The following is a 17,102-nucleotide window of genomic DNA, read 5'->3' on the forward strand; positions in this document are numbered from 1 at the left end:
GCGTCGACGGACATTGTCATTGAGGACGTGGTCAAATCTTGTTAGGCCAAGACAAGTCTTGAATTAAATGCTTCCATTGGTTACTGGGTCCATTGTTTGTTTTGCAAATGAGATTGAAGTTGTACTTTGTGCAGATTCTTGAAGGAAGGTTCACACTCACAGTATATACATGACATGTTTTCAAGTTTTTTTACTTGTTACAAAAAATGTTGCATCCTTTCACTTTTGTTGTTGTATTTTTTGCAGGTTTGCAGTTTGATCAACAGTTTTCAAATACTGTGTGTATCTGAAGTGCCAAAGGTGCTGTGAAGCAAACATCTGTTTTGGCTCAACGAGAAGACCTCGTTCTGGTGCCGGATCTTTCTGCAGGGGCCATGTGGACTTTACAGCTGGTCCTTTTCTCTTTCCTCTTCACACCAACAGCACATGGTAAGCAGCTTTGCTAAGCCCTGCCCTCATGATACTGCATATCTCCTCACAGCACACAGGCCTCTGAGTATCTATAACCTGTGTAAATGGATTTTTATAACTATACAGTAGTTTGTTTCATTCTTATAACCTTGTCTCAGTTATTACTTTAGGAAAACAAAAGTATATAAGCACATAAACTTAGATTAGAGGAAATTACTTTTTAGTAATTTTCTAATACTGCGAAGCAGGGTTTAGGTATAATCAACACTGCATACTAATTTAGCATTGCAAGGCATTTAATTATGATTTTAAAGGATTTTTTTTTGTTTTATCCTTGGATCCTGCTATTTAAATTTCTGATTGATTTGAAACAATATATTGCAATTGAAATTTAATTTAATTTGCAACACTGCCTAGAACTTGTGTAATATGTAGAATTTAAATTTTATTAAAATATTAAGAGAAATATTTTCTAAAATGGCTTTGACAACACTAAAACATTTAGATTTTTCTATATGAGTTGCATGTGATGTGTCAGAAACCAATTTAGAGATTTACTTATTGATAGACAACCATTTTATGTATCTTGATTAGTACAAAAGTACACACTTATCATCTATAATCATAATTATGAATATGTTTCAATTATCTTGAGAAACTGGAAAAGACTTCAAAGCTTTTTATTCAAAATGGGCTCCACATTTTTTCTAAGTATACAAAAATACAGCTTAGTTTTAAGACTATTTCACCTTTCCATGCAAGCATTGTTACTTGCTGGATTTCATGCTTGTAAACATTCTAATTTACTTTCAGATAAACTGAGATAAACTTACTTTCAGATAAACTTTTGCATTTGTTAAAATAATTGAACATAAATCCTGAGAGTTTTATTTTATTCTGGTACTTTAGACTTGAAGTGACTTAACTGATTTAGCCTTTCAGGTACTGTATATGGTTGAAATATACTGTGCCTATAAAACTAAAAAATAAAATGTCCCTATTATAATTCATGAACCCTCCATCAATTTGAATAGTGCATTCTTTTAGATCCCAGTGGGTTCTTTTTTGCTTACAATATATTTAAATATTACTTTTGAACTATTAACAAATTGCATGATTAAAAAGTATGGAAATTGTGAATTTGTTAATTTGTTAAATATGTGCTTTGGAGATGAGCACAGCAGTGGTATATATAAAAGAAAATTATTTTTCTATATTAAATGTGACTGTCCTGAATTTTGTCTTTGATGCATGTTGAGAATCCTATTAAGATATCCTGTCAGTCATTTTCTTTGAGAAAAAAAAAATTGCTCTTATTACAGTACCAAGAAGAAAGCCTTGGACAAAAGCTTTCCAAAACTTGAAAACACACTAATGTGTACCCTTTTCATTTCATAAGATCAATTTTTTTTGCCAAGTTACACTGTTACCGAAACATCATTCAGGTTACTGTATTTGTATGAATTCTGATATTCACAGAATCTTGAGGTTGATGGGTGTTATGAATGATATATGTACGAACAAGAATCATGCTAGACTGTCATGATCTAGAGTTTTGCAAGTGAAAAACCATTATGTTATGCTGGAACAGGTTAAAAGATAAGCATGGAAGATGTTGCATTTATTAACCAACCGTTAATATAAGAAGTATTAACTGTGTCATTTCCATTCAATGATTAATCTCCCCATTATGGACACCTACCCATTTAATATCTTACTACAAATAATTAGTAATACTTAATAGTATTTAAATGTTCCTAAATACTGGCCTCTAGGAGGATTGTGTGTAATGCACTCAGAATTGTGGTATTCACAATTGTGATTTCGATTAGGGTGTTTAAGTATTAGAACCTTACAGTTGGAACAACCATGCATAATAATAATAATATGCAGTTTTTAGTAAGTTTAGCTTTTTATCATTCATTAATTGTTTTTTCACTTTATTCATTGATAAAGCTTAGGTTTTATTTGGATTTCTGACTTCAGGGAATTGAAAATGTACATAAAGACATGAGCCAGATAATGGTCATATTCTCTTTGTAGACATTATTTTTCTTGTTTTAATATTGCTGTAAACATTATCAAACAGAAGCAACTCCCACACCCGCTTTTGTACAGCATGTCTAGTGTTACTTACAACTGTTTACATGCTATACAACCAAGAAGTATATGATAACACTCAGTGAAATTATTACCGATTTTACTTTTAATTAAGACAAAAATGAAGGCACCCAGACACGACTAATCTTTTAATCGATTAAAAACTGTAATTAAAACAGTAAGACACTGTAAAACCATGATCACATTTCTTACTTTCTAGTCATGTGGCTAGATTTCTTAAACAAATAACACATGTTTTGGTGGTAGATGATCCTACTAAGGTGAAAAATTGTTTCATTTTGGTGGCTTGCTGTTTAATCCACTCAGAATTACTTTCAGCATGCTTCATCTGCTTCATAGATTTATGGATGAAAATTATTAATTAAAATGAAGATGAAGAATCTCTCTTTCAAACAATTGTCTACTATCAGCCATTAGTGCTGCTTTTCCTGATGGCCACATTTGCAACTGGTTACAATGATTGTGGTAACTTCATTGGTGGTGGCAGATATGAAATTTACTTCTTTTGCAATCTGCTCCAATAAAAGAAATTGTTTAATCATGAAAAATTTATGAAACAAGGTTGTCTGTAGACTTAGTATTAATTTGTCAAGGTGAGTATTAATGAAAACAGTAGCTATTACAGTGCCCTAGCATTGTTTCTTTCTATACATAATTCTATAAATTGATTCCCTTTGATGAGCAGGTGAAAACTTGTTAAACCATGTTCATTCAGCCTTATCTATATATATACTGAAATATTTTAAATCCTAATCCAAAACTAAGATTTTCCTTGCTGCAGGCAGAAATCTGCAATATTAGTATTAAATTAGCTAGACATACTCCCAGACTAAAATGGACGTAGACATGTTCAGGGATGCTCAGCTTATGCCCAAGAGAAATTCTGTGGTGTATCAGGTACCGGCAAGACTGCAGTATTTTCTTGGGACCTCCTCCTGATGCTTCATCTAGCTGCATTGTTTCCCCTCTGGACTGCAGTGTAGAATAGACATCTGAGGGTCTGTTAGCATATCTTCAGTTGCACAAAAGCAGTTCCAGTGCACAATGAGGTTACCTGCCAGCAGACACTTCCAGATGAAATAAATAGGGGAATTAATGCTTAATGAAAGGACAGCAATATAACAATGCTGCAAGACATAATTATGTTTGATAAAATGCAAGATTTATTTCACAAGCGATAATAGTATAAATTAAGGTGCCTGACAAAAGTATTCACCCCTTTCCAGATCATTTTGATCATTATTCAAAACATAATGATCCAATTGCACTGTGCATGGTATGAGGGTGAGTGTCAGCAAAACACAGAATAGCAAAGAATATGTACAAAGTATTCAGCATTCAAAGTCAATACTTTGGCAGCAATTACCGCTGTCAGTATTTTTGGATAGGATTCTACCAGCTTAGCATTGTAGGATGGTGTAATTTATTATATCCTTCCTGGCAAAATTGCTGTAGTTCTGACAAGTTAGGGATAGTTAATGGACTTCAGTCATCAAGTCTTGGCATACATTTTCCGTAGGACTGAACTCAGGAATTTGATGGGGCCAGCCAAGGACATACACTCTTTTCTTAACAGACCATAAAGGTGTGACTTTAGCCTTACGTTTCATGTCATTGTCGTCCTGAAACGAAAATTTTCAACCCAGCTTTAGATTCTCGGGTAACTCAAGCAGGTTTTTCTCCAGGATTGCCCTGTACTTTGCACCACCCATCCGTTTTCTAACTGCTTACTCTTGGTATGGGTCACAGTGGTAACAGGTCGAGCATGGCAAATCAGACTTCCCTTTCCCCATCCACTTTTCCTTTAATCTTGCCTAGTGCACCAGTCCCTGCTGATGAGAAATGCCAGAAGCATCCATGCTATGATACTGCCACCACTGTGTTTGTGAGTTGGGGTGGTACTGTTTGGGTGATGAACTATTTTGGACTTGCTCTAATTATAGGCCTGAATGTTTGAACAGTGACTCCCATCTCAGACACAGACCTTAGATTTTTCACTGTTGGCTTCACAATCACATCCTTAACCAGTTTCCTGCTTGACTAGCTGTTTACACTAATTTTCAAACCATTGATCAAGTGACATTTCAAACCATTCTTTTGTACCTGAATGGATTTAGAAACTGATGTAGCAAAGCAGTGGCGTATTAATACAATTGAGAATTTTCAAATTTTGTTTAAAATCTAATTTACATTCTGTTAACTTTTTAGCATTTTATAATTTGGAGTAAATAGTCCTGTTTGAAAGTGCCATGATTGCTCATGAACTCAAACAGCAACAATGTCTGGAAATTCTGTAGGGAAAGAATTATTTTGCAAGGCCCTGTACAACATAATGTACTTTTGCAGGACAATAATGAGGCTTGATCCAAGTAAGTTAAGATTACCTGCATTCTCTCTGGACCCACATGAGGGGACTGAGCACCAAAAGTATAGTTTATAGAAAAACTACATATATTGAGAGTACAGAAATATAAAAAAAATATTCTCTGAGACCAAGTATTATTGCACTTCTGTTGAACTTTATAGAGTATTTCTTTAACCTTCATTGATATTATTTTTCAACAGATATTCCCATCATAAAATAAACAAGCCTTTACTTTATGAGCCAAGTGGAAAGCATTTATTTGTGTAGCAAAAATTTAAATGATATACTGTACATAAATATATACATACGTGACACACTAAATTCAGTCATAACAAGAATGAATATTAAGAACTTTTAATAATATTACATTGTGTTTAAGACACCAGAGAAATGTTGATACAATGACCTTTGACAACAGTATTGTATCAAGTAAATCATATAAAGTAATTATTACTGTGTAATAGGCATATTTTCTTGTATTGTTTTGTCCTAAAAATGTTGTTTCATCACATTCCCATGAAACTCTCTTCTGTAAATCCTTCTGTAAATATATTTGGAGACCTTCAATAAAGATGTATCCATAGCAAAAAACAGACAGTTTATTTTAACCTTAAACAGATTATGGCTGAATTTACAGAAATTGCTACTTACTGTAGCAATTTTGCATCATATAACAAAGACACAAACAGCTAAATTAATACATAGGCAGGTGAAACATACAGTCTACATTATTTTTAATTCAAAGGACAGATAAAAAGATCACTTTAACCGTATTTTAACAACAGCTTCCATTTCTTTGTCCCAAATTCAATATGGCAAAGCATTCCACAGTCTTGATGCATAAGAGAAAAAGGCTGTTTCTCCCATGGTGCACAGTGTGGTCTTGAGGATTAGCTGAGTGCAGCCAGGGTATTAAAATGAGAGCAAACTGTTTAGTTATAAGGAAGAAGAACCACAGAGTGCATTCACTCTAATTCTTGTTTTGTTTACTATCTGTATCAGATACTTTGCCTTTCCACTATTATCATTGTTAACTTCTGTCATTTAAAAATGATCTCACCATTTTGTCAGTAACCATTAGCTACTGAGATTTAGCTAGTCAGGCAGAGATCTTCTCTGTCATTAATAAATAATGATAGATTAGAGTTATAATTAATCTTATGTCACAAAGGTAAAACTACAGGCATGTGTAACATCCCTTGGTTGTAAAAATGTGCATACTAAAATATAATTTAATGTTGCAACTGGGCCAGAAGATGTTGTAGATCCAGCAAAAGTCTTTACAAGTTGTTTTGTGTTTTGTTTCATTTGCACATTTTATGTGCTGTGTGGATATAGATCTGAAAACAAAGGATTACAATAATTCTAGGTGTACGGTACAAATCATAACATAAGTTGACAAGTAGAGACAGATCAGATTTGAACAGAAAGAGACATCCATGGACATGAACTGGCAGATGGAACAAAATGTAAGTGACAGTGCATTCTTATTTGTACAGTGATTCCCTTTAGTAAGTTCAACTTCCCATATTGCAAGCATTAGTCTGTATAGAAGTGTCTGTTTTTCAAGAAGATGATATCTCCAAACAGATGCTTGTCACAGGAGGATGTTCATCTTGGGAAAGCAGATTTAATAATTAAATGTTATTTTACCTAATTTGTCAGGAATAAAAGCTGTCCCTTCCATCAACAGTCTATATCTTTAATTAACATGCCACAAGTCACTAAATGAGGAGAACTTAAACTGAAAAGTCTGGTTTATGCAATTTTTAAATCTAAAATAAATCACTGAAATACATTTCAGGAAGTTGGGCACTTCCAACATTTTGCTAGTATATTAATCTGGTCTTACTTATCAACAGTAATAAGCCATTAATTGTGCAATTTTTTAAACTAATTTGTAATTATTTAAAATTCACCAAACGCATAACAAGACAATAAAATACATTTTTGAACAGTGAACAGTGCACGTTTTTCTTCACAATGTGCATTTGGTGCATTTGCACATTTTATGCACTTTGAGTGTCATGATCCCATTATTAAGAGTGCAGGCATAAGTCTGAGGGGTGGTTGGGCTTTCACTGCAGACCCTGCAAGCTCGTGTGGCTGCTACGTCACTGAAGGTGCTGTTGCGTGGTAGGTCAAGCAAGGATCCTGTACCTTGGCTGACTCAAGAGGAGATCCACACCAGATAGAAATCCTAGCTGGCTAGTGGCACAGCCAGGACCTGAACAGCCAGTGGCTGGGTTAGACGGCTTAACTGGTGTTCCAAATAAGCACCACTTGGGAGGTTATTTTTTTTTTCTTGGTAATCTGAAATCCATCTTAGAAGATGGATTTAGAAGGATCTTAAAACCTTGTTTTCATTATACATACTGTATTACATTGCAAGGCAGTCATTTCATTATAGGGACTTCAGACATCCTAGAGGATCTCTGGAGAACGTGTGAAGTCACAGTTTTAATTGTACAAGAGAATTAAATACATCCTATCAGTTTCCCTCATTGCAGCCCTTGCATGGTAAGGTTGGTTAAAATGCTGGTTTTAATTAAATCTGGACTGTGTGCACCTGTGAGTTCAGTTATGGTAGCTTTCTAAAGTATTCTGTATTCTTTACATGGAACTAAAATTAAATAATTACATTTATACAACCATTGTTATCAGTCGTTGCACACACCCAACATGTATTTTTTTTAGAATAATTAAAGTCTCTTAATTTGATGGTTTGGTATTATTTTGATTTAACATCCTTTGTGATTTGCAAATCTGTATTGGATGTTTTCAGGCCTGCTGTAAGAATGCTTTTATTTGATGCCATACTGATGCAGTTGCTTACATAGCCTGTGTCCGTCATACATTTCTAACACCATTAAAACATTTTAACTGTGATATGAGTGTTTTGCCTACTGTAATAAATATAATAAATACAGTACTGTATCTGACAAATCTGTCAGGTTAAATAATATTCATTATTCAGAACAAAAAACATCTAAGCTGAGATACACCCTTCACTGTCTATATAGAATATGCAGTACATACTGCATATTTTTACAGTTAAGATTGCAAGCTTTTTCGACACTACCCTCTAAAGATATTTGTTAGTTCATTTGTAACAGTGAATAGTCTTTTAACACTGAATACCTGACCAATTGAAGTCATATATCAGTTATACTGTATACTGTAGTAGACAACAGAGCTGTAGTGTTTGTGTATTTTGTGGAGAATAGAGTTCAACATTTTATTGCTTACAAAAAGTTGTAGATAGAATAAACTATTATTGTAGTAAGATGCATGTACTGCTTACTCCATATTTTTTTTACTGACCTTTTTGGTCACTAAACAATCACTTGCCATACATCTCTCCTTTTAAACAAAAGTGTCCTGTGGCAAAGCAGTTCCTCTCGGTTCCTTAGAACTATGGATTATATCCCTGTTTAAAGCAAGACGAGCTAAATCAGTGAGCCTCTTAATACTTAGTTAACTTTTTTTTCAACTAAGGGAAGACAAATGACTCACTCTGCAGTACAGTACTTCCCCATAGGATTTATAACCAAACTGTCAGCACTGTGAACACTGGTAAATCACAGAAAAAGAAAAATACTCAAAATGTATGTTTATCTTTATGTTTGCTTGAAGTACCGCATCTGTTAGCAGCTTCTTATGTGTCACAACAAAGAGTGTGTTTGCAGTTTGTTGTCAGATCTGTAGGGACTGTAAATACTGACGATTACTGATTTGTTTTTCTCATATGTTGGCATTCAGTAGTGACTCCAAGCTGTGTATCAGCAGAGAATTTCTGCAAAGCATTCATTATTATTATTTAGTTAACTTTGAAAGTTTCAGGTTTTAACTGTCAAAAGAATTTGTGCTATATGGAAAAACTAACTCATGCATATGTAAAAAACATGCAGCGATGACATCAATTTCTAGAACATAAGCTCTCAAAATGTACTCTTTTTTTATCAACAGAGGATACCCTAGCAGTGTTATTGACAGGGCCCTTGCCTGAGCCAAAAACATTGCTTGGACCATCAACCCGAGCAGGAACTCTTGCCATAACAACCACATTCCTCTGGTGCTTCCCCACCACCCCAACACTTTCTATCCCCAGGACTATTATTGACAACTTTTCCATCCTACAGCATGATCTCTCCATTAGGTCCTCTTTTCTGACCACCCCATCATCTCATATCGCCGACCACCTAATCTGCGTAACCTTCTTGTTCACAGCTCCCTTGACCGCCCTCAGCAACCACCCACACCAGGCACTTTCCCTTGCAACAGAGCTCGCTGTATCACCTGCAAGTACACATCTAACACCACACTCATTCAAGGCCCCTCAGGACAATTCCGGATCACCCAGATGGCATCATGTACCTCCAGCAACCTTATTTACTGTATCTCTTGCAGTAAATGCCCAGCCATTTACATTGGGGAAACAGGAAGGAGACTCAGAGACTGCTTCAGAGAACATGTTAGGGCTGTGAAGATTGAAAATTTCTCCAAGCCTATTGTTTCTCATTTCACCTCTGGCGGCCATGATCACACTAATCTCTCTGTCTGTATTCTCAAAGCTGATTTTCCTAACTCCAACAACATAAAGACTACAGAAACTAAAATTATCCTGCAGCTAGGATCAAACATTTCCCCTTCTATCAACGACAGACTAATTTTCTTCTAAATTCTCTCTATTCATTGTAGATTTCATTTCACACCTCTCTTCACCTATCCTAACTTCACACTACCTGATTGGCCACTCTGTCTGTCCCCTGCTCCGGCCTTCCACTCCTCCTCTCTCCCAGCTTTTGTTCTCCTGCTACATTACCTTTGCTTACTGCCCTGCCTTTCTCACACCTGAAGAAGGCTCCATGGCCAAAACGTTGTGTTTTATTTCTTCTCTTTTCATCATGGAATAAACCTATTACTTGTTCCTACTGTATGTACAAAACACATACTGTCTACCTTGTTTATTTAAAACTCAGTGTTATCAGGTTTTAAGTTTTTTTCAAAGCCTTTAATTTATGTTTAATTATTAAAGGTTGTTAATGTTATTTAAAAAATGTTAGTTTTGTTATACAGTACATTGTACTCATGACAGTTGTGTGGGCTGTGTTAGTAGCCTTTTCATGGTATGAGTGTACTGTACACACTTTTTTTTCTTTTTTGTACTGAATTATCTGATTACAGAAAAGTCCTTTTGAATTGTAGTTGAGGTTGTTTTTTACTAAGGTATAAGAATGATTAAATTGTGCACACTTTGAAATTGGGCAAACGAGGATCACTCATAATACAATACAATATCACCATTAATTATGTAATTACATCTATTTAAAATTGGAGACGAAAGTAGTAAAATATATATTAATTTTATTAAAGTGCAAAAAAGTTATTTAAAATATGGAAATCACTAAAATTAGATTTAATTATAACATTATTATTATTTTTAAACAGTTAAATCTAAATCTTGTACTGCAGTTCAGCTATAAAGCTAATTAGAATCACAGAGTTATCTCTTAACTGTCTTATTTATAATAGAACAAGTTATTTATTTCAGATGTAAAGAGGGGTACATTAAAAAGGAACAAATTATGTAAATTGCAAGCACATTCTGTTTATTTTGCAGAATAATAAATCCAATATAAGAAAATAAATATGGACATAATCTAAAAAAATCTGATTTTTTTTTCCTGAAGATGATTATAGCACGGTAAAGCTATCATTACTTGTCAAGAAGACGCTTGACTCTATAATAATGGACATCATAAAAATTATTTGGAATTTCATTATTAAACAATTAGTCTTAAACATTATCATCATTTTTATCAGACATGATCAGTATCTAAAGTATTGCCAGTTTAGAAAGTAAACAATACATCTAATCTCACAAAAAACAAGTTTTACAATATTATACTATAGAGTTCTAGGGACAACACATAAGCCATAAGCCACATATATCTTTCATCAGCAAAAAAAAGGTTAATTAAAATATGAGATGGTTAAATTTTGCATTCATTTGGTTACAAAGAAAACATAATCTATTGAGTTTGTTTTGACTGGACTTTCTGTAAAGCAGAAAGTAAGCAGAGGAAGTTAACCTACTACAGTAGTCTTTGCAACAAATTCTGATTCTACAGGTAAAATAGAGTCAGCCATCTGGATTCAATTAGGAGGGTCTATATTTATTATAAAGGATTTTGTATAATATTGTATTTTTAACTGTCTTGTCCATGAGTACCAAACTGGTTTAAATACTACTTTAGAGTACCAAACACTGCGAATTTGGAGTAAAACTTGAAATGGATAACTGCTTTCTGATTTATTTTATTTAGATTTTGAAAGCACTGGAGCCATAAGTTAATATAATGTGAATCAGATTGAATTTTTATATAATTGCTGTCAGTCAGTTCAGTTCATGAAACTTATTTAGGGCCTAAATGGGCTTTCTGTAATTTAGTGGATTTATTATTTAATCTAAATGATAATTTTATCATTATACAGCATTGATGAAAGCTATGAAAATGGGTGATTATATCATTATCCTAACAATATTATCAAACAATTAGCCTGATCAATGTACAGTATACAGTAGTAATGGACTTTTTTCAGGTGTGTTTTGTCTGCTTTGGTCTCATATTTTCTACTGAAACATGTTTTTCTTTTACAAAAATCATAGTAATTTGGAATATGAACATGTGTACATGGAAACAGGCATTTATATTTAAAGGGAGCCGGTCCTGACTCCCGTGTAGTGTGCATTTAGGACCCTGTGCAGACGGTATAATCCGGAAGTGACTGGAGAAGGGCTACAGGGAAATCACAGTGAGGAATAAAAGAGATGGCGAACAGGGGACGGTGCTGACAGTGATCAGGTGCAAGGGGGGAGCGCAGGCAAACAAGTCCAAAACAGTCCAAGGGGAAAATCAGGGCACAGTCCAAAATCCAAAGCCGGGTGATCCATCCAAAATGGGACAAAAGTAAAATCCGGAACGGGATCCGGAACAGGAACAGGGAGATAAAAACAGAAGGACGAGGCCAGGCACTCTGAGCCCCGGACTCAGCTATGTCAGGACGCCGATTGGAAGCCTAAGCCTTCTAGCTGCGACTTGATGATAGGCGGGCCTCCGGGCGTCCATCTTCCAATGCAGAGCCCTGAGCTTCTGGAGCACCAGGTTTGCATAATAGACGGAACAAGAGGCAGGTGAACGTGATAATGGAACTAAACTACAAAAGGGTCGGCGCGCCCTCTAAAGGAGGGATGATGATCGAGAAAGTATATATATATACAATCCAATGATTATCCATTCCAATTGTGTTTTTTCTTTTATGGAAGAAGTACAAGACATCATGTCTGTATTATTTTAAGCAGTATGTTAATAAGACTTTTCTCAGGAGTTTTTTTTTAAACTGTCCTAGTAAGAATATCAGATTATGAGCTGTCTGCAAGAAGAATGGTTAGTACAGTCTATATTCTGTCAGGAGAAAACTGAGAAAATAAAATGCTGTGCTTACTGTACTTAATGCTATGGAGCAAAAGGTTCACAATATTCTGAAATATTGTAAAAGGACACATTGAACTGAAAGGAAACCTGAAAGTGTTTCTACTCTTTCTCTATTGGATTTCAAAATATACTTTATCAAAACTTTGTAGGCTTTCAGTAATTGTAGTTTCTTAAACTTTATAGGGAATAGGGAAATCCTCTATATACAAGTATACAAGTATAACTACTGTTTTGTACATATATAAAACACAGTGCTTTTTTGGCAGAATATCTTGGAACATTTTTTTTCCAATAACAAAATCAATAATTTGTTTCTACTTATAAAGACACTTAAAATGGCCTAAAAAGCTGGCTGTAGTTATCTTATGTAAGTTATATTGCCAAAATACTGTCAAAGGCATTGAAACAAAAGACAACAGCATTAAGCAGACAGGCTTTTGGAAACAGGTTAAATACCCTGAAGTTTTATAGGTGTGCTTAGGGGCACGTACAGTATATCTTATAAATGAGTGAATTAGAGTTTGAGCTTCAGTTGCATCACTTTAAGTGTTGAAAGATGCAATTTAAACTTGCTCATTGAAGCAGAGTGGTATTTAATGAGGATGAGTATTGACAAGAGGTCAAGAAGATTTCAATGTTAGTTTACATTAGGTGGCACTATGGTCTGGTAGCTGTGAGTGATGTTAAAAATATTGCAAAATGCCTCAAAAGTAATTTGAAGTGGTAAACAAGCAGTGTGTCTTCATTAAAAAGGTAATATGTGTATATTATGTGTCAAAACATTACATTTTTGTAGTGTTATAGTTGTTTGGAAGTATTTACATTTTCAAAGCTTTATACACACATACTGTATTGCACAGGAGTAAATATATGTAAGTCATATAATTCTTAAGACAAATTTGTCAATCTAAATACAAGTTAAATGTATTTTTTGAATGTGGTTAATGTGTAATAAACACAATTGTTCTATAGACTGTTAAAGTCTTAAACTAAAGTACTGTATCTAAAAACCTACAATTTTAAGTGGCTACAAGCTTCAAAACAAAACTTTAAATAGATCATGAACTCTAACAAACAAATGTTTTATTATTTCAATTTTTCAACACATCAGCATTAATACTTATCCAACAGGCAGCAAAAAGTATCTGTCCTTTCAAATTAAAAAAAAGAATTACCTGACTATCTCATTTTTGAAAATGAGCAGAAAGAAAGAAAGGGATGAGTTCCTTCTGTTCTATAACATACCTTCAAAGGGCACAGAATTGCTGTGACTATCTCATTACCTTGTGATCACTGATTTTCAAGTGGCATGAAATACTTGTGTAGGCAAATACCTTTTTAAAGTGAATAACTTATGGGCATACCTAAGTGGTTGTTGGTCTACTAGATGAAGGCTGTTAGGTGAGATACTTGTTTTTAATAGGCAGTCTATTTCACTTTTTGACAAGATCAGTAGAGTCCAATTGAGTTATTCAAATAAATTTGCCACAACCATACAGGTGGGGTCATGTGTGCAGTTCGGTAATCAACTGGCATTCATATTGAAATATCCACAAGTTATTTCAATCCACATACTGGATTGCTATACTGGCAAAATCCAGCTTGAACAGGTTGCAGATTGCCTACACATTTGGATTTTTGGATTTACACACACATATACAGTACGCTGTCACACACATTTACTCTCAAACCAACCATATCGCAGGACCTCCGATACAATCAGTAACCAAAACGGGGGAACTTGTCTTTCTCGTCATCAGTCCCTCTCAACCTCTCCAAAATCTTGTCTTCTGTTATACTCATCCTCCAAACTCTTTTACATGTAATTATTTTCCAATTATTCTCATCTTCTTGTTTTTTTTTTGGCTATTAAAATACAAAATACACTTAACATTCCTTGGTCCAGCAATGTTATGTATTCCTCTTCCTAGGTACCTGTTCCATTCTGTTCTTTCTTAAAATACTGGTTGCAATTATCGCAAACACTTTATATACTGTACATATAGTCAGCTCCACTTTAGTCATTTTGATGTTGAAATGTTTTTCTTTCAAAATGAGACGAAGGGTATTTTATACACTTGAATTTGAAGCACTTGAAGAATTTAATTCCCTCTGAATAAGATGTAGTATTTTTTTCCATAAATAAGAGATACTTTCTTTTTACTAGATTTTTGCCTTGAATACACATCAGTAAATGTATTGCAGATGTCAGGTGTCAACTCATGTCTATATTTTTCCTTTCACACCCTTTTTCAATAGAGTTGTTTATTTTGGGTCATTATCCAACTGGAATTTAAAGCTGGTCAATTAGAACATAAAAACTTAAGCCTGCAAATGAAATAAGGCAATTCAGGTTATGTTGCTTGTTTAGTAGTTAAGTAGCTACATGAAACTAATATTTCATTTGTTTCTTAAAACTGTCCAAGGCTGGGCCACAACCACTTGAATGGACAACCTGTTGCTGTTTTATCCTGTTCCAGATACCCAAAACCCTTTGTGTAAAGAAGTCTTTCCTATTCCAAACGAATTCCCTTTGAGTTTACAGTTACGAGCCCACAACCTTGTTTCAGGAGACTTCATAGTCCCCTAGGTTCATTATTTATACCTCTTAGGGTTCTGTGTACATGAATCAAATCTTTTCTTAATCTTGTTTGTTGTAGACTGAAATTATTTAGGTTCCTTAACTTGTCAGTATTGGACAATCTTCTAAGATCAAGAATCTTTCTTGTTGCTCTCCTAGGAATTTTTTTCTGAGGCTATAATATACATTTTGTGCTGTGGTGACCAAAACTGAATATTGTGTTCCAAGTGAGATCTTACTAATGCATTGTAGTACATTTTAAGTATAGCTTCCCTGATTTAAAATTCTGCTCTTTTTGTTGTATATCAGACATAGAAGTAGCATCCTGCAGTTCCAAATCTTCCAATTTAATGTAATGTGTAGTGTGTTTGTACTACCAGTGTGAATCATTTAAATATGTTAAAAAAATCATATGCCCTGTGTTGGCCTATTCCATAAGTTTGTCCGTTTTTGCTATTTGCCCTTTTTTGTGTAATTTCCAATTTTAACTAATCTTCTAACCAGCTTCTAACCAACCTTAGTAGCTAACTTGTCGGTATAGATCAGGAGATGCAACGGGCCTAAAATGGATCCCTGTAGCACACCACTTCTTACATCTGGTAATACAAAACATACATATACCCTGTGTTTTGTTGTTTTTACACAGAAGAAAGACAGTGGACCTCATACCAAAATCATATTATCGTAAAAAAACAGGAGTCATCTTATTTTTAATGCTGCAGTTTTTTACGTTCTTTTAAAAAAACACATCTGAGAGTTAAGGAGCAACAGATGCATGCAAATTAATACATGCAGAAGGAGTCTAGACTGAAAATGGGATCAAATATAGCAGGGAGACAGATCACCCTTTCAAACCGTGAGGATAAGGGGGGAGGGGGATACTTGAGATGGGCTTCAATGTGGCACAGTACACTCTGAGGGAATTCAATAGAACTATTGACAATAGAAGGCCTCTATTTTACGAACAGCGGCTTCTTTTGAGAAAGGAGTTTGCCTGCTCTGTCTTCTTCTTTAATGTACTTGGAAAATAAAGAACAAAAAAAGCTTTCATTTTACTCCATGGTTTGTGTCCAGTTTTATTCTGAAGTCAAAATTCGTGTTTCAGCCTGAGAATTATTGAGATCTTACATTTTGTATATGACAACTAGAATGTGCTTTCTATTCCAAAAACACATAAGAATGTATTTTAGTTGCGTTAACATTAATATATTCCTTCTGTTATATTAGTCACATTCATACATGTAGATCACGCTTTCAGTCTTTCCTTTTCCCTGATGAAAAGTTCAAATAGTCTGTTCCCTTGGCATTTTCATTCACTGGCAAATACGATTGTAGTTCATCTTGACTAGATGATTTTGATTGTGCCCCTGTAAGGAGTAAAAAAGCACTGCTTGGAAATGTATATCTATTCTAGAAAAAAAAAATATTTGAATGCTGTATATCATGAGCACTGATAAAACATTCTTTGTATCCATTTAATTATCCTGTATTACATTTGTAGTTTACAGTATATAGTCCAGTGAACAGTGGGAACTGCTTCTGTAATTCACTCTTTTCCTGTAATCAAGATGTCACATTGATAAGGAATGAAAAATCTACAAAAGAGTGACTGTTTCAAGTGAGGAAAAATAGCAGGTGTGCATTCCCAAGAGGTTGCTCAAACATTGACCTCACTGCAGATATCCAGCTTTAAGGGAATCCTTTCAGAGAATAATACCTTGGCTTCTGCTTGCAAAGTAACACAGTCTGTGAAACAAATAGAAGAGAGTGATGTAGACAGACCTGAAAGATATAATTGCTAACTTTTTTTTTTAAACACAGGGGGCTTTATGGACATAGCTTCACTCTCATAAAGCAGTCTATATAGGATTGTCTCACCCTACCAACCCCTGCATTATGGCATCTGTGAAAAAAATTATCACCCACATTTTAATGTATTAAAATTATTGGAGTGAATAATTATCATTTATATTGCTAATTGCAGCCCTTTGATGTTGTAGTTTGTTCTCTGTACAAAAGACCGCAGGGGATAATTTTGTCTTAGTGCTTTCAACCTCTCTTACTTTTGTATGTTTTTTTATTAATTATATTGTCCCCTAAACAGCTATTTTTTTTGCTATTCTGT

At 34.4% G+C, this 17,102-nt stretch overlaps 1 protein-coding gene across 1 annotated transcript in view; it reads left to right on the forward strand.

The window, feature by feature from the left end:
* Positions 1–246: 246 nt before the first annotated feature.
* adgrl3.1 (adhesion G protein-coupled receptor L3.1) overlaps positions 247–17,102 on the forward strand; it is a 264,360-nt gene continuing 247,504 nt past the window's right edge. Inside the window, exon 1 of the mRNA XM_088939011.1 lies at positions 247–429. Within this exon, the coding sequence (XP_088795137.1) occupies positions 375–429 (55 nt within the window). The 5' untranslated portion in view covers positions 247–374. The remainder of the gene's footprint in view (positions 430–17,102) is intronic.

This window comes from Atractosteus spatula, chromosome 1 (assembly GCF_055471065.1).
Source record: "Atractosteus spatula isolate fAtrSpa1 chromosome 1, fAtrSpa1.hap1, whole genome shotgun sequence".
Taxonomy (NCBI): Eukaryota; Metazoa; Chordata; class Actinopteri; order Semionotiformes; family Lepisosteidae; genus Atractosteus; species Atractosteus spatula.